General features: G+C 43.0%; 1 protein-coding gene across 6 annotated transcripts in view; it reads right to left on the reverse strand.

Annotated features, from left to right (window-relative positions):
- PGPEP1L (pyroglutamyl-peptidase I like) overlaps positions 1 to 23,864 on the reverse strand; it is a 48,772-nt gene that overhangs the window by 19,480 nt on the left and 5,428 nt on the right. For 2 of the 6 annotated variants that reach the window (XM_060155831.1, XM_060155822.1), the window contains exon 2: positions 21,918 to 21,970. The exons of 1 other annotated variant lie outside the window; for it this stretch is intronic. In XM_060155831.1, the coding sequence (XP_060011814.1) occupies positions 21,918 to 21,970 (53 nt within the window). Of the gene's footprint in view, positions 1 to 8,581; positions 8,617 to 21,917; positions 21,971 to 23,864 lie in introns of those variants that run through there. 3 more of the 6 variants (XM_060155862.1, XM_060155841.1, XM_060155852.1) reach the window with 3 other exon arrangements.

The following is a 23,864-nucleotide window of genomic DNA, read 5'->3' on the forward strand; positions in this document are numbered from 1 at the left end:
CTTTTAAGAGCTTTGATGTCTCATCTGTAAAACTGAGAGCCCTTGCAGTGGCTCTCCATGGGGATACTGTCCCCACAGAGGGTGTCTGAACATATGTGGAGTGCTCTTAGTGTTTAAGGGAAAGCTACTGACAGTGCCTCAGAGGCTGAGATGCTAAATATCCTTCAATGCACATCTCACTTTATCCCACACTCAACACACAATAGTCTCAGAATAACAATACTAACTCCACTTTTAACAATATGATGACTGAAAAGTTTGAGATATTTTTGTTTTCTATTTGGTTTTCTGTCCTTAAAGTAAATTGCTGGGTTTCAAAACTACTCATCATAGTTCCTCTCTGTGTGATTGTGTCACTAACTGGACACACTGTTAGGCTCATTAACTCAATTTACACGTAATTTCTATGGATTCCTTTTTAAAAATTTTAACGTTGCTTTATTAGTATGTAAAATATGCTACATGGTTCCACAGTTAAATCTACAGAACAAGCTTTATTCAAAGAAGTCTAGTTCCTTTGTTTTTCCCCTCCATAAGAAACTATTTTTTAGCTGTATGATTTATCCTTCATTTTTAATTTCCATAAACAAATATGTGACATATATTTAGGCACCCCTCCCTTCTTATATACACTTTCCCCACCTTTGTGCATCTGTCTTTCCTTATTATTGCCAGTATATCTTTGGGGGAGCTTCTAGAAATTTTCTGGATTGCTGGAGCAACACATATATTATCTTGCTGGGATTGCCAAATTCCTCTCCATTGGGGCTGTACCACATTGCACACCCTCCAGCAAAGTATGACAGTGCCCATCAGCCTCACAGCCTTGCACACTAGTTGTCAAACTTTTGGACTTTTGCCAATCTGATCTTAGCATGGCTTTAATTTGCTTTCCTCTTATGAGCAAGTTTGGGCATATTTTCACATGGGTAAGAGTCATTTGCATTCCTTTCTCTATAAAGTGACTCTCTGTATCTTAGGCATACTTTTCTTTAGGGTCAGTCACCTTTTTTTTTTTTTTTCATTTATAGAAGCTCTTTATATATCAGGGATACTGCCTTTCAGCTTAGAAGTTTATCAGCTGTATTTGCCCTGAGAGGACTGGACAGGACTGAGTGGGGAAGAGAAAAGACAGAAAGGAATCACCCGCCTAGCTATGGAATAGCAATAGGGAGTCTGCCATGTCCAGAGACCTGGCTAGAAAGGAAGGTAGGTAGAGATTGCCACTGGAGTTTGCTTTTCAGAGGGACACGGTTGGATGTTATTCATCTCTGAATTGATCTCCAGTGGTTTTTGTCCCAAGGATAACACTACACTTTCATTGTCTGTCAACGGTGCTCTCAGCTCCAGTGGGTCCCCGTCTGGGAGCCTGGGCAGATTCAGGCTTCTGCTTGTGGCTCCCAGACCTAAGGAGGCCCCAGGTCTTCTATGCAGCCAGGAGCAGAAGCTTAACCAGAACAGCTACCTGATCCATAACAAGCAAAATCAAGGGTGTTGGAGGGGAGGTACTCTTTAGGCTATAAGATCAGCAGTTCATGCTCTTGATAGGGGCTGGGTACCTGAGGACTGCAGTCATTAGTCACATGATCTTTCTTGCAAGGGAGACGTTTTACAAAATAAAGTGTTCTCTGAGTGTCAATCCCCCCAGACTTTACGAGCCATAGAGGACCTCAACCTCAGGTCTGTTCAGCTTACCCTGTCTCTGCAACTGGGTGGAAATGCACCCTCAACCATTTAGCACATCTGACTTTTTCCCAGTGAACTACAGATGGAACAATTAACCAAAATTATCTCAGCCCAAAAGAACATTCCTCCTGCTGGTCTGGTTTCTAATTACCCAGAGGCATGTAGTCAAAGGAACTTGGGTCTGGAAAGTCGAGGTACAAGCCTGTCGCCTCCAATTTCCTCTCTGCCTCTTCCAGCTCTGATACCCGCGGTCCTGTGATGCTACCCATGGCCTTTACAGTGGCTACTCCCTCCGCCTGGACCACTTCCCAGGGAGGCTGGTCCTGGTCACTCAGGTCCCAGTCAAAATGTCACGTCCTCAGAGAGGCCTTCCTGGTCCACATCTGCTAGAGGAGTTCCCAAGTCACCATCCAACACATCACTGTGCCCTATGATCTTCGTGGCCCGTAGGACTTGCTGACATTCTCTTGCTTAGTTTTTCGTTTCTTGTCAGTTTTGCCACCACGGAGCACCAGCACCACCTGAGTGGTGTGCTCCAGATGTTGTGGAATGACATGGAATGATCTGTCCCAGAAATCCTGCATGATTGCATTCTTCACTGGGATTCCAGGATTATCCCAAACAAAACATAATAATAACTCTGTCTACTTAGACTTCTGGAATTTTATCAAACAAATTTTCCAATCACCTAGATTTGAATATTTGACTGACAAAAAAAGTGCCCTGTGGGGCATGTACTAAATAGAGAAGCAGGAGTCTTTGTTGTCCAAATGAGGGAGTGGGGTGTTTAATTTCATTTTCAGTTTATTTTTCAAAATCGAATGTGGGAGATATTTTTGCCTGTGTGTTATAGTGGTCATTAATTCTAGTCAAGCCAGACCACTTGATTGACATCTGTAAAAATCTTGGGAAAAAAAGTTCAAATATACAGATGCAATATATTATTATGAAGATTATTTTCAGTTCCTAAAAAAAAATGACCAGTCAGGAAATTCAAAGGAATTGAGTTAATGATACCTCTCCACTCCTTTCAATGACCTTTGTCTTGATTTAAGGGTGCTGGTTTAATAGGATCTATATTAACACTGTGGTACTAATCAAACTGGCAAAGATTTTAGAAACCATAACACCCTAGTGTTGGGGTGTGTAATGAAGCAACATGTACTCTCATTCACTGCTACTGCAAAGGGGAATTGGTATAACCCTTCAGAAGGGTTATGTGGATATGTGGTAACATATCTCCAAGATGGTGTTACCAAACCGAACTTGGCAGTTTGGTACTGACACGAGGTTGTAGTGATGAGAAGTACAGCATTTACTGCAGGGCCAAGCAAGAAGAATGGGCAGCTCATGCTCAAAAGATCCAAACTTGGACTTCCCTTGTGGTGCAATGGTTAAGAATCGGCCTGCCAATGTAGGGCACACAGGTTTCAGCCCAGGAATATCCCACGTGCCACGGAGCAACTAGGCCTGTGCACCACAACTACTGAGCCTGCACTCTAGAGCCCATGAGCCACAACTACTGAGCCCTCAGGCCACAACTACTGAAGCCCGTGTGCCCAGAGCCCATGCTCCACAACAAGAGAAGCCACCACAACTAGGGAAAGCCCATGCGCAGCAACGAAGACCCAATGCAGCCAACAATAATAAAATAAATGTAAAAAAACAGAGAAGCCACCACAATGAGAAGCCCGCACACTGCAACAAACAGTAGCCCCCACTTGCCACAAATAGAGAAAGCCCACGCGCAGCAACAGAGATTCAACATAGCCAAAAATAAATAAATAAATTTATTTTAAAAAAATAAACAAGATCTTTATATGATTCCTTCAAAAAAAGAAAAAAAAAGACCCAAACTCCCTGATGGCTTTCAGGGAAGGATTTTTAAAGGCAACATTTGGGGTGAGGGGTGCAGGGGGCATGAATTTCTTCTGATTGCTTGGTGGTGAGGTAACAGGGTGGTGTTTCAGGAATCTTAATTATTAACTTTCTGGTTCTAGCCAATCTGGGTCTACGGGCTTGTGGTCAGTGTGTAGTCACCATCCTCCACCTGGGTAGGGAGTCTTAGTTTCTGCAGAACAGCACAAAGATTTGCGTCAGATTGTTACGTATACCCTTTGAGGAGGAACTAGGACTCTGTGTTATGGCTGAACTATTGTTTAAGCTATTATTAATTTTTGTTCTTGACTGCTTTTCCTATGTTTCTGCATTCCCTCACTTTCCTAATTAGTAACTGCTTGAATCTGCTCTTTGGAACTCTGGGAAGGCCTAGGAGATGAAAGCCTTTTTCTACAAACAAGAAACACGGAACATGGAGGGGCTTTTGTGCTGGAGAGGGCCCAGCAGGGTCCTACTCGATTTCAGTGGCTTCAGTTACGGAATGAATGTTTGTGTCCCCTGAAAATTCATGTTGAAGCCCTTATTCCCAGCGTGATAGTATATAGAGATAGGGCCTTTGGGAGATAATTAGGTCTAGATAAGGTCATGAAGGTGGGGCCACCACAATGGGATTAGCAACCTTATAAGGGCATGAAGAGACTAGAACTCTGTCTGCATGCTGCATACATGCACCAAGGAAAGACTCTGTGAGGTCATAACCAGGAAGTGGGCCCTCATGAAGAACCCAGCCATGTTGGCACCCTGATCTCAGACTTTCAGCCTCCAGAACTGTGAAAAATAGATATTTATTGTTTAAGCCACCAGCTATGGTATTCTGTTATAGCAGCTGGAGCTAAGACAGTCCCCAGTGGAGCATGCCTCTGGTATTCACAGCCTGGTGTCATCTCCTCCCACAGTGTGCCCGAGCTGGCCTGAACTCATTTTCCCACCATAATTCAGCCAGTTCAGGGCCTAAGCCATAAGAGGGCTTAGCAGCTTCTCCCCTAGGCTACACTGTGGGGAGACCTCCTGTGGCAAGGTCTGCTGTCCTAGCACCCAAGCCAAGCTCCGTGATCCTGTCCCAGCCTCCTTCCTACTACAACCACAAAAGAGACCCAAATAAGACCAGCAGAAGAGCTGCCCAGCTGAGCCTAGCTGACCCACACAGCCAGGAAGGATAAAAAAATGGTGGTTGTTTGACGCCATTAAGTCCTGGGCTGCCTTGATTGCAGCAACAGATACCCAACCCAGAACACGACAGTGAAGATTGAGAGGACATGCACTACACTTGGGGTTCTTTTTAGATGGGGAATTACAATCTATTTTTCTGTGTTTCTTGGTGATCTTTGGAGATCTTATGTAATTGCTCCTTAGTAACTGGAAAACAGAACAAAGCACATTGTTAAAAGTGAGATGTATATTTTTTTGCTTCCTCGGGAATGTAGTTTCATTAACAGTGATATTCCTTCATGAATGTTAATTGCCCCTGCCAAGTTCTAGGCCTGTGCTGGGTGCTGGAGACAAACTGGAGACCAGGACAGAAAAGAGAGAAGCAACAGATACAGAGAAGAATATAATGGGGGAGGGAAGGTGGCCAGGTTCAGTGGCAAATGTGGGCAGAAATAAAGATTTATGGTGAAATAAGCAAGACACGATGGACAAATATTGTATGATTCCACTTACGTGAGGTTGCTAGAATAGTCAAATCCATAGAGAAAGGAAGTATAATGGTGATTACCAGGGAGGAGGGAATGGGGAGTTAGAGTTTAATGGGTACAGAGTTTCTGTGTGGGATGGTGGAAAGTTCTGGAGATGAATGGTGGTGATGGTTGCACAAGAATGTGAATGTGTTACTATTGAGCCTGCGCGTCTGGAGCCTGTGCTCTGCAACAAGAGAGGCTGCGACAGTGAGAGGCCCGCGCACCGCAATGAAGAGTGGCCTCCACTTGCCGCAACTAGAGAAAGCCCTCGCACAGAAATGAAGACCCAACACAGCCAAAAATAAATAAATAAATGAAAGCTGAGCTGATGTCCTTCTTCAAAAAAAAAAAAAAGAATGTGAATGTGTTAAATGCCACTGAATTGTATGTTTAAAATGGTTAAGTTATATGTTACGTGTATTTTACCACAGTTAAAAAATATGTGTTGATTCCCCATCACTCTTTTCCACCAATATTTTTTAACCTGACTAAAAAGTACAGTCTGAAGAAAGACTAAATTCACAGTAAATCACTTAGGTCAGGCTGACATCTCCATCTTTCAGACAGGGTTAATAACTAGGTAGGGATTTTAACAGTCTCCCATGTTCTTTTTTTTTTAAATTTTGTTTATTTTTGGCTGCATTGGGTCTTTGTTGCTGTGCGCGGGCTTTCTCTAGTTGTGGTGAGCGGGGGCTACTCTTCGTTGCAGTGTGTGGGCTTCTCACTGCAGTGGCTTCTCTTGCTGTGGAGCACGGGCTCTAGGTGCATGGGCTTCAGTAGTTGCAGCACGTGTGTTCAGTAGCTGTGGTACACGGGCTCTAGAGCGCAGGCTCAGTAATTGTGGTGCACGGGCTTAGTTGCTCCACGGCATGTGGGATCTTCCGAGACCAGGGATTGAACCTGTGTCCCGGGCACTGGCAGGCAGATTCTTAACCACTGCGCCACCAGGGAAGTCCCTCCCATTTTCCATATCCAAAAGCCTTCTGGAGTTCTGTGGCATCAAGATCTAGAAGTTGTCTTTGAGACGACAGCAAGGGAATCTGAAAGGTGACAGTGTCTGAGCTTCTGGCCTACTGAAGGAGTCTCAGGATTTGAGAAGTTCTTTTCTTCTAAAGAGAAGAATTTTGGATGGCAATTATTCCCACAAAAATTCTGTATTGCAAATCCAGAACAATCTAAATGTGGTTATTTTACCAGGAACTAGGGAAGAGGCAGGGACAGTGGTGAGTACAGACTTTTCCGGTGGCCAGGGTCTGAGGATATCAGCTGTTTGGAAGAGGGTATGGTCTTGAAAAGGGAAGCTTGTGATTAACTGGTGTTTATTTGATGTATCTTTGAGGAACTAGTAAGGATACGAACTGAGCTAAAACTTTACAGGTTATTATTTTATTTGATTAAATCCTAACAGCAACCTTTCGAACCAAGAAGGGGAGAAGAAAGGAGGATCTGGTCAGCTTGGGCCTCAGTCTCCTTACCTGTATGATGGGAACAATAACAATACTGTGTCTACCATAAAGATTATTAGGACCCCAGGGAGGTCAAGTAAAATGGCAAAGAAAAAGAGGTCTTTAGTGACTTTGATGGGAGTAGCTTGAGTGTGGAACCAGGGCTAGAAGCCAGGCAGTGGTAAATGAATTTAAAAATTAACAGGAATTATGTTCTCTCTCTCTCTCTCTCTCTTCTTGATCCTCTGGCTAGAGGTTTATCAATTTTATTGATTTTCTCAAAGAACCAGCTCTTGGTTTCTTTGATTCTCATTACTATCTTTCTGTTCTCTAGCTCACTGATTTCTGCTTTGATCTTTATTATTTAATTTTTTCTCCTTGGTTTGGATTTAATTTGCTCTTTTTCCAGTTTCTTAAGGTAGAAACTGAGTTCACTGACTTGGGACCTTTCTTCTTTTCTAATATTGTCATTCAGTGCTACAAATGTCCCCCTAAGTTCTGCATTAGCAATATGCCACAAATTTTAATATGCTGTGTTTTCACTTTCACTTATTTCAAGACTTTATAATATTGCTTCTGATTTTTTCTTTGATCCATTGCTTATTTAGAAGGGTATTATTTAATTTCCAAATATATGCAGATTTTTCAGATATCTTTCTGTATTTGATTTCTAATTTAAATCCACTGCAGTCAGAGAACATACTTTGTGTATCTTCAATTCTTTTGAATTTATTCGGACTTGTCGTATGACTCAGGATATGGTTGATCTTGGTAAATGTTCTACATGCACTTAAGAGTTGTATTCTGCTTGGGGTGGAGAGTTCTGTAATGTCAATTAGGTCAAGTTGGTTGATAGTTTGTTTAAGTCTTCTGTATCTTTGCTGATTTTTCCATCTATGTGTTCTATCCATTATTGAAAGGGGAATATTAAAATCTCTATAACTGTGGAATAATAGGACTTACAGTTATATTAGTTTTTGCTTTGGGTATTTTGGAGGCACTGTTATTATTGGCATAAACGTTTAGGGTTGGGCTTCCCTGGTGGCGCAGTGGTTGAGAATCTGCCTGCCAATGGAGGGGACACAGGTTCGAGCCCTGGTCTGGGAAGATCCCACATGCTGCGGAGCAGCTAGGCCCGTGAGCCACAACTACTGAGCCTGCGCGTCTGGAGCCTGTGCTCCGCAACAAGAGAGGCCGCGATAGTGAGAGGCCTGTGCACGGCGATGAAGACTGGCCCCCGCTTGCCACAACTGGAGAAAGCCCTCGCACAGAAACGAAGACCCAACACAGCCATAAATAAATAAATAATTAAAAAAAAAAAAAAGAATCCGCCTGCCAATGCAGGGGACACGGGATCGAGCTCTGGTCCAGGAAGATCCCACATGCCGTGGAGCAACTAAGCCCATGAGCCACAACTACTGAGCCCTTGTGCCACAACTACTGAAGCCTGCGCAGCTAGAGACTGTGCTCCACAACAAGAGAAGCTACCGCAATGAGTAGCCCGTGCACTGCAACGAAGAGTAGACCCCGCTTGCCCCAACTAGAGAAAGCCCAGGTGTGGCAATGAAGACCCAATGCAGCCAAAAATAAATAAATAAATAGACACAACAACAACAACAACAACAACAACAACAAAAATGTTTAGGGCTATGTCGTCTTGATTAACTGGCTGCTTACTATGTAATTGTCTCCAAATCATGAGCTCTTAGAACATAGTTACCAAGATGGATAAAGGATAGGAATGATCTTACAATGGGCAAAAGAGAGGATGACCCCAGCCAGGATGCTGCCTGAGGACTGCTACCCCGAACGCATCTTACGGCTCCCCAGCCACATCCCCATCTCTGGAGAACCCAGGGCCTGAAATCTCACCTCCATAGATGCTTTGGGTTCAACAGTCCCTGTCTAGATATTTTTGCAAATGCCTGTGAGAGAGGAAACACTGCATCAGCATATCTTCCTGCCCAGAGAGAAGGTGCAGCTTGTGAGGGGGGTGGGACCAAAAGCTGGGAGAGTCAGGAGCATCCCAGAGAAGTGCAACCTTACCAAGGCTGGTCGAGGGTGCAGCGTGATTACTTGTGCTTAGATGTTAGTTCAGAGGCCTGGGACCCATCAATGGTGTCTCAAATTGGCTCACAACCTTCAGGCCCACCAGGACCTCCATGGGTTTTGGAATCCCAGGTGTAGCATCCCTAATGTAATGCCAATGTTTTTTCAAAATGTGAAACATGCTTCTAATGTGGATGTGAGGATGAAGATGAGAAAAACCATTGCTTATAGCCTCTTTCATTTGTTTGTTTGTTTGTTTCTCCAAAAGCTCTGTCCCTCCCCAGAGAAGCTAAGGGTTGTCTTTGAATCCCAGTTCAAGCTGACATTCTGCTGCCTGATCTCCAGGGTCACACTTGTTTGTGTACTTTTCTCTGGTGTTAGACTGTGAGTGTTGCAGGATATATTTTCATCATATTTATGGCAACACAAATACAACCCTAAAGCCCTCAAGATTCTGGTGTGGATTCCACAGAACAAGATAAATAGGCCAGAGTGTTTCCTATGCTGACAGAGTGTGTAATCCAGAAAAGACATGATGTATTTCATCAAATCTGAGCCCAGAGAGCGAACGCAAAGCATTATTGTATAAACCACCAAGAAAGCAAAAGCTCTGCTCAACTGTAACAAAGTGTAAGATAGAATTGACTGTAAGATTTGTCTGATTTCAGGATGCCAAAATGTTTAAAAAAATGGAAGTGGGGCTTCCCTGGTGGCGCAGTGGTTGAGAGTCCGCCTGCCGATGCAGGGGGCATGGGTTCATGCCCTGGTCCGGTAAGATCCCACATGCTGCGGAGTGGCTGGGCCCGTGAGCCATGGCCGCTGAGCCTGTGCATCCGGAGCCTGTGCTCCACAACAGGAGAGGCCACAACAGTGAGAGGCCTGCGTACCACAAAAAAAAAAAAAAAAAAAAAAAAGGAAATGGCTCTTTGCATCAATGAAATATGATAAGTGATGTGATAAGGACAGGAGTACAAGCAGTTTTTTTTTTGACTACACCAGGTCTTCGTTGCTGTGCACGGGCTTTCTCTAGTTGTGGCGAATGGGGACTACTCTTTGTTGCGGTGCATGGGCTTCTCATTGCAGTGGCTTCTCTTGTTATGGATCATAGGCTCTAGGTATGTGGGCTTCAGGAGTTGCAGCACGTGGGCTCAGTAGCTGTGGCACGCGGGCTCTAGAGTGCAGGTTCAGTCGTTGTAGTGCACAGGCTTAGTTGCTCTGCGGTATGTGGGATCTTCCCGGACCAGGGATTGAAGCCATCTCCCCTGCATTGGCAGGCAGATTCTTAACCACTGCGCCACCAGGGAAGTCCCAAGCAGATTTATATATAAAAGGAATGCAGTTAATTTAAAAAAGTGCCCATCTTAGTCTAACTTTCAATGGTGGAAAATGAAATGTGGGATCTTGTGTTTCCCTTGGAAGAGGTGTGTTAGTAAGCAGGGATAGTATAGGAGGTGGGAAAGGTTTCAGGAGAAGATGGACTTTGATAAGGAAGCAAGCCATAACCCAAAGTATAAAAAATTATCCATGAGTCCATACTGACATAAAGAAATGATTACATAAATACATCAACAGGTGAGGCAGGAAGAGCCAAATCTTCCACGCAGACGCATCCCAAACAATTTATGGAGACCCTCTGTCCTCAAGGGGGCATAATTCCTCCCTCCTTGAGTGTGAGCGGCACCGAGTGATCTCCTTCCAAAGAGTGAAGTATAAAGAGGGGGAGAAAGCAACTTTACAGTGAGAAACTGGGAAGGACTCCCTCAGCCAGGTGATCAAGGTCAGCGTCAACGGTGATCAGTCACGTCAACAGTATGTGCCCCTGATATTATGGGATAAGAATGGTACTTGACCTCTGTTCCTCCTCCCCAAGCCTACTTGTCTAATCATGAGAAAAGCATCAGACAGATCCCAATTGAAGGACAGTCTATAAAATACTGGACCAGTACTCCTCAAAACTGTCAAAGCCACCAAAAACAAGGAAACTCTAAGAAACTGTCAAAGATCAGAGGAGCCTAAGGACACATGAGGACTAAGTGTAATGTGCCACCTGGAGGGGACCCTGGCACAGGAAAAGGATGCTGGGTGAAAACTAAGGAAATCGGAATAAACTATGGACTTCAGTTAATAATAATATATTAATACTGGTTCATTCATTGTGACAAATGTACCATACTAATGTATGATGTGTAAGATGTTAATGATAGGGGAAACTGGTGGTGGGGGAGTGTGTATATGGGAACTCTCTGTACTATCTTCACAACTTTTCTGTACATCTCAATGTATTTTTAAATAAAAACATAATTTAAAACGAACACAGGGCTTCCCTGGTGGCGCAGTGGTTGAGAGTCTGCCTGCCGATGCAGGGGACACGGGTTCGTGCCCCGGTCCGGGAAGATCCCACATGCCGCGGAGCGGCTGGGCCCGTGAGCCATGGCCGCTGAGCCTGCTCGTCCAGAGCCTGTGCTCCGCAATGGGAGAGGCCACAACAGTGAGAGGCCCGCGTACCGCAAAAAACAAACAAACAAACAAACACACAGAACACCAGTCAGAGAGTTTGCTCTACTTTGGCACCAGGAGGGAGTTGAGGACTCCACGTTTGCTGGGGGCAGGGGTGGGGGTGGGGGACCGCCAGTAAGACACTGGAAAGGTGCTGGTGTCATTTTAAAAGATCTTACTCTGCTTTTTCTGATTTGTCGTCCTGTCAATGTGGGGATGGATTTAGGGTGTAATGAGAAGTAAACATTTGACTCACTTGTCTGTAAATGTCAGGTTTTCCTCCAGATAAGCAGACTAAATGCATTTGCCTGAGTGCTTAATAAAAGCACGGTTTACAGGGAGGGCTGTGAAGCTACAGCAGACACTCCTCATGAGCACGGACTGGGAGGGGCTTCCTCCACCGAGGTGTGGGTTTCCTCTTCATCCTCGGGGGGTGGCCCTTGCGGCCAGGCTGCTTGTGTGGGCTCCCACTGCTATGGGAGCAAGCCTTCTGCCCAGGGCCAGGCTCTTCATCATAGGCTCACATATTCTCCATATCCTTGTGCCATTTCAAAATGAGGATACAAGGACAGTCTTACTTCAGGCTGTACAGGGGCCAGCATGAACTGGGGACAGTAATATGGCTACTTCTCTTCCAACCCATAAGATGGGTTCACACTACACAGTCACCGGATTAAAGAAATAAGGTGTAAGAAATCATGAAAAAGGGTTCAAGTGAGTTGGGGTTATCCAGCCTTCGAGGTCAAATTCCACACAACCCATCCAAGTGGTTGCCCTGGAAATGATTGGCACTGAGCTGGTTGCTATCACAGGTGAGGTCCCTGCACATTACAGGGAGATGTTGGGGTCTCCTTGTATCCTCATGCTGGTGACTTTTATCCCAGATCTTCCTGTATTAATCAAGAAAACAAAACAAACCCCACTGCGGGCCAGATTTGAAAAATGTCCAAAACTGTCTGTCATACGTATGGTCCGTTTTCCCCTAGGTTGGAAAAAGTTTTATCATGGGATTTTAGGAAAGAAAATAAAGCAGAATCAAAAGAAACAATTTACTTCTACTTGGAAAGGCAAGCAGTAACCTGCCTGTCCCTGAGTGTGGTCTGCACAACTCATCCTTCATTCTAAAGCATTCTTCAGCTTGGTGCTTCTTTTTCTCTTCTGATTCACTGCCTTTTGTTCTTTATTATTATGCTTTTTTAAAGCAACATGCAAGAAAGGCACAAAGCCACCTCATCTCTGGAGTATAGAGAAGCTATTCTGCATATCAAGTTGATCAAATCTGGCAAGAGCTCTGATCTCTTGGCCCCCCAGGCTGGGTTTATTGTAAGTGCAGTTATATAATATCCTAGCCCAACTGACCCAGGGTGTGTTTTACAAAACCCTTGTTTTATTTGCTGCCTTTCCAGGCTCAGGCGCTTCTAAAAGAGTTCAGGACATAATTTCTTTTGAAAGAATATGAGGTGGTACTGGCTCCAAAATGAAAGTGTTCAGAAACCAGGAGATAATGCTCAGCTATTGCATCAGTCAGGGGATGAGGCTTACGACTGGGGAGGGCAGGGTGCCCAGCACAGGCCAGCCTAGTGTTAAAGTCTTTGGTACATGCTGTTGGTAAACAGCGTTAAGTCACCCTTCTGGGAGTTTATAGGAGATGCCTTTGTTCATTGGGAACTTTCAGCATTTATATTATTTTTCTGTATTTTCCTTCTTTTAAAACAATCTTCCATTTAAGAGCAACCACAACAAAAATGCATTCAAGTTATTATTTAGAGGTGAAATAATCTCAGAGGTGAAATGCTGTTGAGTGTAGAACTGCACTCTTTTCCCTCTCTATCATTTCATACATCCCCACTTACAATGCCTGGCATGGAGTAGGCACTCATGAGACGTTGGTATTCACAAGGTTGACTTCCAGTGGGAGGATGCAGGAGGATAGAAAAGAATGACAATCATTCACGTATCCAGTCAACACATAGCCACTGGAAGGCTTGCTTCAGGCCAGGCCCTCTGTGGGGATGGGGGTATGTTGATGCTGGTCCCCACAGTGTGCTGCTTATACTGACTCTGGGAGCTGTGTGCCCTCTTGTGCATTATTTAGTCCATCTAAGCCTGTTTCTGTATCTGTATAATGGGTCCAATGTATATATCTGAACTAGCTTGGACCTTTGTCTTAATACCCCACTTAGATGATTAGCCTTACGACGGATGCTCTGTTGGCCATATGCTGGCACTTTCAGTGGATACTCCCAGGGAGGTCCCAAACCAGGATCAGAAGGTCTAACACTGAGCGGAGTCTACACACACATTAGTGGAGGTCACTGAATAACCATAGATGGTGCAGGAAGAGAGCCTGGTCTGAGGACTGAGAGTGAAGTAACCTTTAAAGAGACTGCCAGTGCCTCTGCCCTGGAGCACAACACCAGAAAGAAGGAGAAAGAAGAAGCTAGAGATGGATAGCAGGGACCCGTGGAGAAGGCAAATGGGTGGCAGAGGGCACTGAAGCTGGGCTTGGGTTTGCTTCCTCATCAGCTGGTAAGAAGGTTTCTGTTCTGGTCACATTGTGAGCAAGAAGACCAAGCAGCAGATCATCTTGTCTGTGTCTCAGGCACTGGCGGGAGAGCTTCAAAGACGGTAAAGATGAACTCATGACAGAAAGCCAGCCATGATGACGTGGATGTAGGGCTGAGGCATTTGGGTGAATAGCCTCACTTTGCTCACCCCTGGGTCACTGGGCAGTGGGTCTTGATATTTCTTGAGTTCTAAGAAGTTTAAAAGCCATTCCTTTTTTTTTTTTTTGGCCATGCCACACAGCTTGCAGGATCTGTTTCCCAACCAGGGATTGAACCTGGGCCCCGGCAGTGAAAGCACCAAGTCCTAACCACTGGACAGCCAGGGAATTCCCTAAAAGCCATTCTTGTGCTGGAAGAGGTCCTCTTCTTCTGAACCAAGTGTTAATTTCCCCCAGGGGAAGAGCGAGGCAAGTGGGCTGAACCTGGACTTCACTCAGCAGGACCACCTGAGACTGGAATCTAGGCATGGCCATTTCATGGCACATGTCCCCAGGCCAGATAGCCAACCTCTGAGCACCCATTTCCTCACCTGCAAAATGGGAATAACAGTATCAACCTCTTTGGACTGTAGGAAGAATTCAGCAAGCCACTCTGCATGAAGTGTCTGGAGCACCCAGTGCATGGTGGTTTAGAGAATTTATTCCCTCTTGCCTTTATCCTGTCCTTCACTGTTGCTTCCAGATGGCCTTCCCAGTGACCTCACAGGGGTGCAGCTTTTTCTCACTTTGCTTTAGGTTCCTTTCTTTCATACGTTCTCCAGAATGAAATTAATCTTTTCCTCTTCAGAGTCTCATAATGTAGCACTTCTCAGAATCTGCTCTGGGTTATAATTATCTTATTCATGAGCCATCTCCTCCCCCTACACAGGAACCCCTCTAGGGAACTGTGATATGAGAAAGAGTATATCTGGTCTTTGTCTCCAGTTCCAGGCAGAGAGCTTCAAAATTCTTGGAATTTCCAGAGCAACAGGAGTATCTTTGTTATGCTGCTGGGGTGCCTCATGGTGGTCCCTTGAAAGCTGCAGGATGGGATCTGGCCACCAGAAAAGCCAGCCACATGACTAGAGGGTGGGGACTTTCAGCTGCCTGACCTTCAGGGAGGGGAAGTAGACTGGAAGTAGACTGAAGTAGACTGAGTTCAATCACATGGCCAGTGATTTAACCAACCTTGCCTACACAATGAAGCTCCAATAAAAACTCTGCATGTGGAGGTTCCATGGCGCTTCCTGGTTGATGAATGCATTGATGTGCCAGAAGGGTGATGCGCCCTGACTCCATGGGGAGAGGGCATGAAACTTCTGCATTTGCGACCCATCCAGAATTCAACCCATATGTATCCTTTATTTTAAACAATTGTAAGTTTAGTGCTTTTCTGAGCTCTGTGTGTCATTCTAGCAAATTATCAAAACTGTGGGGGTCATGAAAATTCCTGAATTTTCCCAAAGCACAGGTGACCTGAGGACCCCTGAAATGCAGCTGGTGTCTGAAGCGGGGGCAGTCTTGTGGAGAACTTTGCCCTTAATCTGTGAAATTTGTGTGTACTCCAGGGGGTTAGTGTCAGAATTGTACTGCAGTATACCTGGCTGGGGTGGAATAGGAACAGGAAGAGATTCATGTGTTAGTAGACTGTCTTCCAAATCAGGAACTGAATAAATATAGGTTGAACTAAGAAGAGTTGACTTAGTATTTTATATCCATATCAACATTGGTATTTCTTTGGCCTTCCTCTGATTTGGGGCAACCCCTAATATTGGGGTCTTGGTGGCAGATAGAGCCTGGCTCCCCCCACAAATGCTGAAAAGGTCAGTCTCACTGTGGCCAGGTCAGGATCAACCAATCAGGCGCACTCATCTTTGACTCTGAATCAGGAGCAAATCTCTCTGATAGAAGAAACATCCATCTTTCCAGGGTAACAATAATGCCACTGGGAGTATGCAGCAGCCAGTGCCATTGGGACAAGCTACAATAACTAGTATTCAGCTGGACAGCAACAGTGTATTCATCTACCTTGTTTCCTATGGGGTGATTTTTTGGTCCCTTTGATTAAAGTTTTGTTCATTTTTTCCTTATTCTGTTTTGTTTCCCTGCTCTCTTGGAAACCATATACTCTATTTCTACTCTTTCATAGTTACTCTTGAAATTTTGCCACACATATATAATTGGGATTTATCCCAGGGATGGAAGGATTTTTTCAATATCTGCAAATCAATCAATGTGATACACCACATTAACAAACTGAAGAATAAAAACCATATGATCATCTCAATAGATGCAGAAAAAGCTTTTGATAAAATTCAACATCCATTTATGATAAAACTCTCCAGAATGTGGGCGTAGAGGGAACATACCTCAGCATAATAAAGGCCATACATGACAAACCCACAGCAAACATCATACTCAATGGTGCAAATCTAAAAGCATTCCCTCTAAGATCAGGAACAAGATAAGGATGCCCCTCTTTCCCACTTTTATTCAATATTGTTTTGGAATTCCCAGCCACAGCAATCAGAGAAGCAAAACAAATAAAAGGAATCCAAACTGGAAAGGAAGAAGTGAAACTTCACTGTTTGCAATGACTATACATTGAAAATCCTAAAGATACCACCAGAAAACTACTAGAGCTCATCAATGAATTCAGTAAAGTTTCAGGATACAAAATTAATATACAGAAATCTGTTGCATTTCTATACACTAACAAGGAAACATCAGAAAGAGAAATTAAGGAAACAATTCCATTTACCATTTCATCAAAAAGAATAAAATATCTAGGAATAAACCTACCTAAGGAAACAAAACCTGTACTCAGAAAACTATAAGACACTGATGAAAGAAATGGAAGATGACACAAACAGATGGACAGATATAACATGTTCTTGAATTGGAAGAAACAATATTGTTAAAATGACCATACTACCCAAGGCAATCTAGATTCAATGCAATCCCTATCAAATTACCCATGGTATTTTTCACAGAACTAGAACCAAAAATTTTTTTTAAATTTGTATGGAAACACAAAAGACCCTGAATAGCCAAGACAATCTTGAGAAAGAAGAATGGAGCTGGAAGAATCATATTCTCTGACTTCACACTATACTATAAAGCTACATTAATCAAAACTGTATGGTACTGGCACAAAAACAGACATATAGATCAATGGAACAGGATAGAAAGCCCAGAAATAAACCCCTGCACTTACGGTCAATTAATCTACAACAAAGGAGGCAAAAATATACAATGGAGAAAAGACAGTCTCTTCAATAAGTGGTGCTGGGAAAACCTGATAGCTCCATGTAAAATAATGAAATTAAAACATTCTCCTGGGACTTCCCTGGTGGTCCAGGGGTTAAGACTCCATGCTTCCACTGTAGGGGGCGTGGGTTTGATCTCTGGCTGGGGAAGTTCCACATGCCGCCTGTGTGGTGTGGCTGAAAAAACAAAGAAAAGAAAAAAAGAACATTCTCTAATACCATATAAAAAAATAAACTGAAAATGCATTAAAGACCATAAAAGACCAGACACTATAAAATTGTAAGACCAGATACGATAAAACTCCTAGAGGAAAACATAGGCAGATTGCTCTCTGACATAAATTGCAGCAATATATTTTTTGAATCCATCTCCTAATGTTAATAAAAGCAAAAAGAAACAAATGGCTAATTAAACTTAAAAGCTTTTGCACTGAAAAGGAAACCATAAACAAAATGAAAAGACAACCTACAGACTAGAGGAAAATATTTGCAAATGATGCAACCCACAGGGATTAATTTCCAAAATATACAAACAGCTCATACAGCTCAATATCAAAAAAACAAACAACCCAATCAAAAAATGGGCAGAAGACCTAAATAGACATTTCTCCAAAGAAGACATACAAATGCCCAACAGGAACATGAAAAGATGCTCAACATCACTAATTATTAGAGAAATGCAGATCAAAACTAAAATGAGGTACCACCTCACACCAGTCAGAATGGCCATCATCAGAAAGTCTACAAATAATAAATGCTGGGGAGGGTGTAGAGAAAGGGAAGCTTCTTACACTGTTGGTGGGAAAAAATTGGTGCAGTCACTATGGAGAACAGTACAGAGGTTTCTTAAAAAACTAAAAATAGAGTTACCATATAAGCCAGCAATCCCACTCCTGGGCCTATATCCAGAAGAGACGAAAACTCTAATTCAAAAAGATACATGCACCCTAACGTTCATAGCAGCACTATTCACAATTGCCAAGACATGGAAACAACATAAGTGTCCACCAACAGATGAATGCTTAAAGAAGATATGGTACATATACACAATGGAATATTACTCAGCCATAAAAAGAATAAAATAATGCCATTTGCAGCAACACGGATGGGCCTAGAGATTATCATACTAAGTGAAGTAAGTCAGACAGAGAAAGACAAATATCATATGATATCACTTATATGTGGAATCTAAAAAAATGATACAAATGAACTTATTTATAAAATAGAAATGGACTCATAGACATAGAAAACAAATTTACAGTTATTAAAGGGGAAGGTGGGGAGGGATAAATTAGGAGTTTGGGATTAAGATACACATCACTATATATATAATATATATAAACAACAATGGCCTACTGTATATAGCAAAGGGAACTGTATTCAATACCTTGTAATAACCTATAATGGAAAAGAATCTGAAAAAGAATATACATATATATTCAGCTATATATATACATATATACAATTGAATCACTTTGCTGTACACCTGAAACTAATACAACATTGTAAATCAACTATACTTCAATTAATATATATATTATATATAAATATAAATATATATAATTTAACAAAGTCTGAATTTGATATCAGGATGCCTGTCTATACAAGGGCCTTAGAAGACTTAAACTTCAATCACTCCTCTTAACCTCTATGCCTTCATTGTCCTATATTTTAGTTCAATCCTTTATTTTTAAACTTACAATTAGCCATTTATTATTATTATCATTATTAACAAATAATGCTAGTTTAGATTTTACCTTTGGGCTCACAATTCCTCTTTGCAACTCACACCATCTTTCTGGGATAATTTTCCTTCCTTCTGAATGATATCCTTTACATGTTCCTTTAGGGTTGTACCTGCTGGTAGTAAACTCTTGATGCTTGCTTTAATGAAAATGTCTTCATTTCATCCTTGTTTTGAAAAATAATTTTGCTGGGTATGCAATTTCAGGTTGACAATATTTTTCCAGCATTTTGATGATGTTACTCCACTGTTTTCTAGCTTTTATTGTTGTTTTTGAAAAATTTACTCTCAGTCTAATTGTATTGTCTTTTGTAGGTGACCTGTCTTTTTCCCCGACTACTTTCAAATCTCCTTGTCTTTGGTTTTCTGCAGTTTTACTATGATGTGTATATGCATTGATTTTATTTGTTTTTGCTTGGTATAGTTTATACTTCTTATCTCTGTGGATTTATGTCTTTCATCCAATTCTGCAGTAGTCTCAACCATTACCTCTTTGGCTAGTGCTTTATTTCATTCATTCTCTCCTTATGGAACTCCAAATAAACATATGTTCAAATATCTCATTTTATTATCCATATTTCTTAATTTCTTTTTTCATTTCCTTGTCCATCTCTTTATGCTGCCCTTTAAACAGTATCATCAGAGCTATCTTCTAGTTCATTAATTTTTCTTATCTGTTTCTAAACTGCCATTTACATGTATTTCACATATCATACAATTTACCCATTTAAAGTCTATAATTCATTGCCTTCTAGTATATTCACAGAGTTGTGCAACCATCACCACAGTCAATTTTAGAACCTTTTCATCAACCCTAAAAAAAACCCATACCCATTAACAGTCACTCCCTATTTCCCCCAATCCCCCACTCACCTGCCCTAGGCAACCACTAATCTACTTTATGTCTCAGTAGATTTGCTTCATCTGGACATTCATCTAAATGTAATCATATAATATGTGGTCTTTGGTGAGTGGCATCTTTCACTTAGCATAATTCTAAACTGTCTTTTAAGTCATCTGTTAAATTCTTCACTTCAACAATTGTGTTTTAAATTTCTATAAGCTCTACTACTCCCTTTTTCAATTTGCCTAATCTTTTGATAGTTTTTGTGATTCTATCATTACTTCTTCAAGCATTCCATATATAATTATGTTATTGTCTGATAATATCTGATAATATTATGTTATTATAACATAATAACAATAATTATGTTATTGTCTGATAATATCTATTGTCTGATAATATCTCAAAAACCTCAAGTTTTTGAGGTTCTAAATCTGCTTTTGCTCATTCTTACTGAGGGTAGTTTGTTTCTTTGAATATTTGGTGATCTTTGATTGGAAATAAATGTTTAGTTTATCTTAGTTTGTGGAAAATCTAAGGTTTTAAACCCTCAAGAGAAATTGCATATGCTTTGCTGGGAGTCAGGGGTGCTAGAGACCACAGGATCTCCTTTCAAGGGTCTGGCTTACAGTAAGAGCCTTGGTTTCATTCTATCCCCTTTGCTAAAAACAATGTTGATAATGGCACGTGCCCCCCTGCTTTTTGTGTGTTAGGGTGGGGGTGCTGACCCTCACCCCTGCAGGCTGCAGCCCTGGGTATGTGTGATGTATTTCTGTGCATGGCATGACGTATATGGGCTTTCCTTTACTACTACGTGTCCAGCAATGCACAGAAGTTCTATCTTATCTAGTTTATCTACAGGGGAAGGGCCGCTCAGAGCACCTAGTTTGCCATTCTACTACCTCTTCCTGGAAACCCCCAGCCTGCTTCTGTTTCTGCCCTTCTGCCCTGATTCTCCAGCTTTATTGGTGAATCTTGAGTCTACAAAATAATCCCCTCCCTCATTCCATTTCCTGTGTGGATCTCCAAAGTCCAATTCTATTTGCCCGCAACTGAGAAAACTGACTGGTAGAATAGCTTCTTAGTAATAAGAATGAAATTTGTGAGAACCAGCAGTTGCCCTGCCATGCTCTGAGGGCTTTATGTGTGTTAATTCCTGTAGTCATCACAACCTTCCCATTTTACAGATAAGAAAACTGAGGCACAAAAAGAAGGACTCAGGGCCCATTTGGGATTCAGCAGAAAAAGTCCTGTTTTTCGAGGAACTGGCTGCAAACACCCAGGAACTCATAAAGCCCTGACCTGGCCTTTCTGGCATGTTGTGTGCAGCAGTGAGTCTTGGCAGTGAGTCTGGGGTTCTCTGAGTTTTTTTCCTGGTTGAAAAAAACCCAAGTTCTAACTCAAGAGTGGAGAGTTTCCTTGACCGCGTCTGTGTGGACAGGCTAAAAAATGAATGCTACGGTGGCTGCAAACGCATGATTCAAGTGGTTTTGCTGCATTTTCAGCTTGACTGGGTAACTCTGAGAACAGACTCAAGATCCTACCTTTGGCTTGATCCAACAGAAGCATGAAATTGATGGTCAAGTGTGAATAAGTAGCCAGCTGTGCTCTGAGCCTCTAAATGACACCGTGTGGGGACTGGTAGGAGTGGGGCAATTGCTTCAGGGAGGAGAGCTCTGTTCTACGGATGAGACCCCTCTTCACGCCCTGTCTGAGGACATGCTCTCTCCTGGCTGCTTTCTTAAAAATGAAGCCATGTTGTTTATAATTATAACCATGTATTAAGCTCTTACCCTGTGCCAGGCACTATGCTTTAAAAAAGCTGCTTTTACAGACTTACTTGCTTCACACACATACCTCTTTTACTCCTCAGAACGACCCTGTAACATCAGCACTATTATTCTCCCATGTCATGAATGAGAACACCACGGCTGGGGGCAGTGACTTTCCTGACACTCCACAGCCAGAAGGGGTTCCCAGCTCTCAGGGCAGCAGAGCCTTCCTGGGCCACTCCCCATCCTTCCCAGGGGTGTCCCTTCAGCCTGTTTTCTTTACCACTGAGCCAGATGGGCCCCCTATCGGCAGGTGAGTCACGACCCAAGGACAAAAAGCTAGCTCGTGTCCCAGGGCATCCAGTGTGTGTTTTCTCCCCTCCTGTGTGGATCTGGTCACCAAGGAGCCTACGTGCTGGATTTTCTCAGAACCACAGAAGGAACCAGCTGGGTCGTGCGCTCCTGGGTCTGGGCTTAGAGGATTTTTACCTTTACTGCTTCCCAGCTGGAATTCACCAGGTGCTGCCGGAAGGGCCCAAAACCTGAAACCAAAGAAAGCCTGGTTTCCTCAGTCCGTGCTTTGGGCCGAGGTGTCTCTGCTTCTGTGTTGCTCCCGCACCTCCTTGGGGACCTCTTGTGATTCCCTGGGCCATCAAGGACTCCACACACCCCCTTTCTTGTGGAGGCTTGCTACCTTGCCCGTCTGGAAGCATTTTCCAAGTCCTCTTGTGTGAGGCATTGTAGGGGGGCCCTAAAGGAATGTGGGGCTGATCCATCACCAAGTAGGAGGGCTCGAGAAGGTGTGAGCACACATGTCCAGTTAAAATGCATGCTGTGTAGAGGGACCAGAAACACACCCATGTGAATATGCCCAGTCGTCTGTTAACAAAGGTGCAAAAGCAATTCAATGGAGAGGGACAGCCTTTTAACAAATGGGGCTGGATAAATCAGACACCTATAGGCAAAAAAAATGGATCCCTCAGCCTGCACTGTATACAAAAATTAATTCAAAATTGATCATGGACTTAAATGTAAAAACTAAACTTATAAAACTTTTTGGGGAAAAAAAAGGGAGAAAATCTTGGGACCTAGTGTTAGGCAAAGAGTCCATAGACTTGACACCAAGTGCGTGATCCATAAAAGTAAAAACTGATAAAGTGGACCTCATCAAAATGAAAACCTTTTGTTCTGCAAAAGACCCTGCTGAGAGGATGAAAAGATACTCTGCAGACAGTTGTAAATCACATATCTGACAAAGGCATTGTATGTAAATCATATAAGAAAACTCTCAAAACTCAACTTTAAAAGACAGTCTGGGGACTTTTCTGGTGGCGCAGTGGTTAAGAATCCACCTGCCAATGCAGGAGACATGGGTTCGAGCCCTGGTCTGGGAAGATTCCACATGTCACAGAGCAATTAAGCCCATGCGCCACAACTACTGAGCCTGCATTCTAGAGCCCACGAGCCACAACTACTGAGCCCGCATGCCACAACTACTGAAGCCCGTGCGCCTAGAGCCTGTGCTCCGCAACAAGAGAAGCCACTGCAGTGAGAAGCCTGTGCACCACAACGAAGAGTAGCCCCCGCTTGCCACAACTAGAGAAAGCCCACATGCAGCAATGAAGACCCAACGCAGCCAAAAATAAAAAATTAATTAATTAAAAAGAAAAAAAAAGACAGCCCAGTTAGAAAACAGGCAAAAGACAGGAAGAAACATTTCACTGAAGAGGATATACAGGTGGCAAATAATCACATGAAAAACATTTCAACATCATTAGCCATCAGAGAAATGCAAATTAAAATCACAATGAGGGCTTCCCTGGTGGTGCAGTGGTTGAGAGTCTGCCTGCCAACGCAGGGGACATGGGTTCGAGCCCTGGTCTGGGAGGATCCCACATGCCACAGAGCAACTGGGCCCGTGAGCCACAACTATTGAGCCTGCGCGTCTGGAGCCTGTGCTCCGCAACGAGAGGCCGCGATAGTGAGAGGTCCACGCACAGTGATGAAGGGTGGCCCCCACTCACCGCAACTCGAGAAAGCTCTTGCCAGAAACGAAGACCCAACACAGCCAAAAATAAATTAATTAATTTTTAAAAAAGCCATAAAATCACAATGAGATGTCACTACACTTCTCTCAGGGTGGCTAAAATAGAAATCCTGGTAACACCCAAAGCTGACAAGGATGAAGAGGAACTAGGTCACACATACATTGTTGGTGGGAATGTAATGGTACTGCCACTCTGGGAAATGGTTTGACAGTTCCTTTTAAAATTGAAAGTGGATTTCCAAGCACTTGCACTGCTGGACATTTACCCCAGAGAAATGAAAACTTATTTTCACACAGAAACTTGTACACAAATGTTCACTGCAGCTTTATTTGTAATAGCTCATAGCTAGAAACCAACTCAATGTCCTTCAATGAGTGAAAGGTTAAAT

The sequence above is a fragment of the Lagenorhynchus albirostris genome, chromosome 1 (assembly GCF_949774975.1).
Source record: "Lagenorhynchus albirostris chromosome 1, mLagAlb1.1, whole genome shotgun sequence".
Taxonomy (NCBI): domain Eukaryota; kingdom Metazoa; phylum Chordata; class Mammalia; order Artiodactyla; family Delphinidae; genus Lagenorhynchus; species Lagenorhynchus albirostris.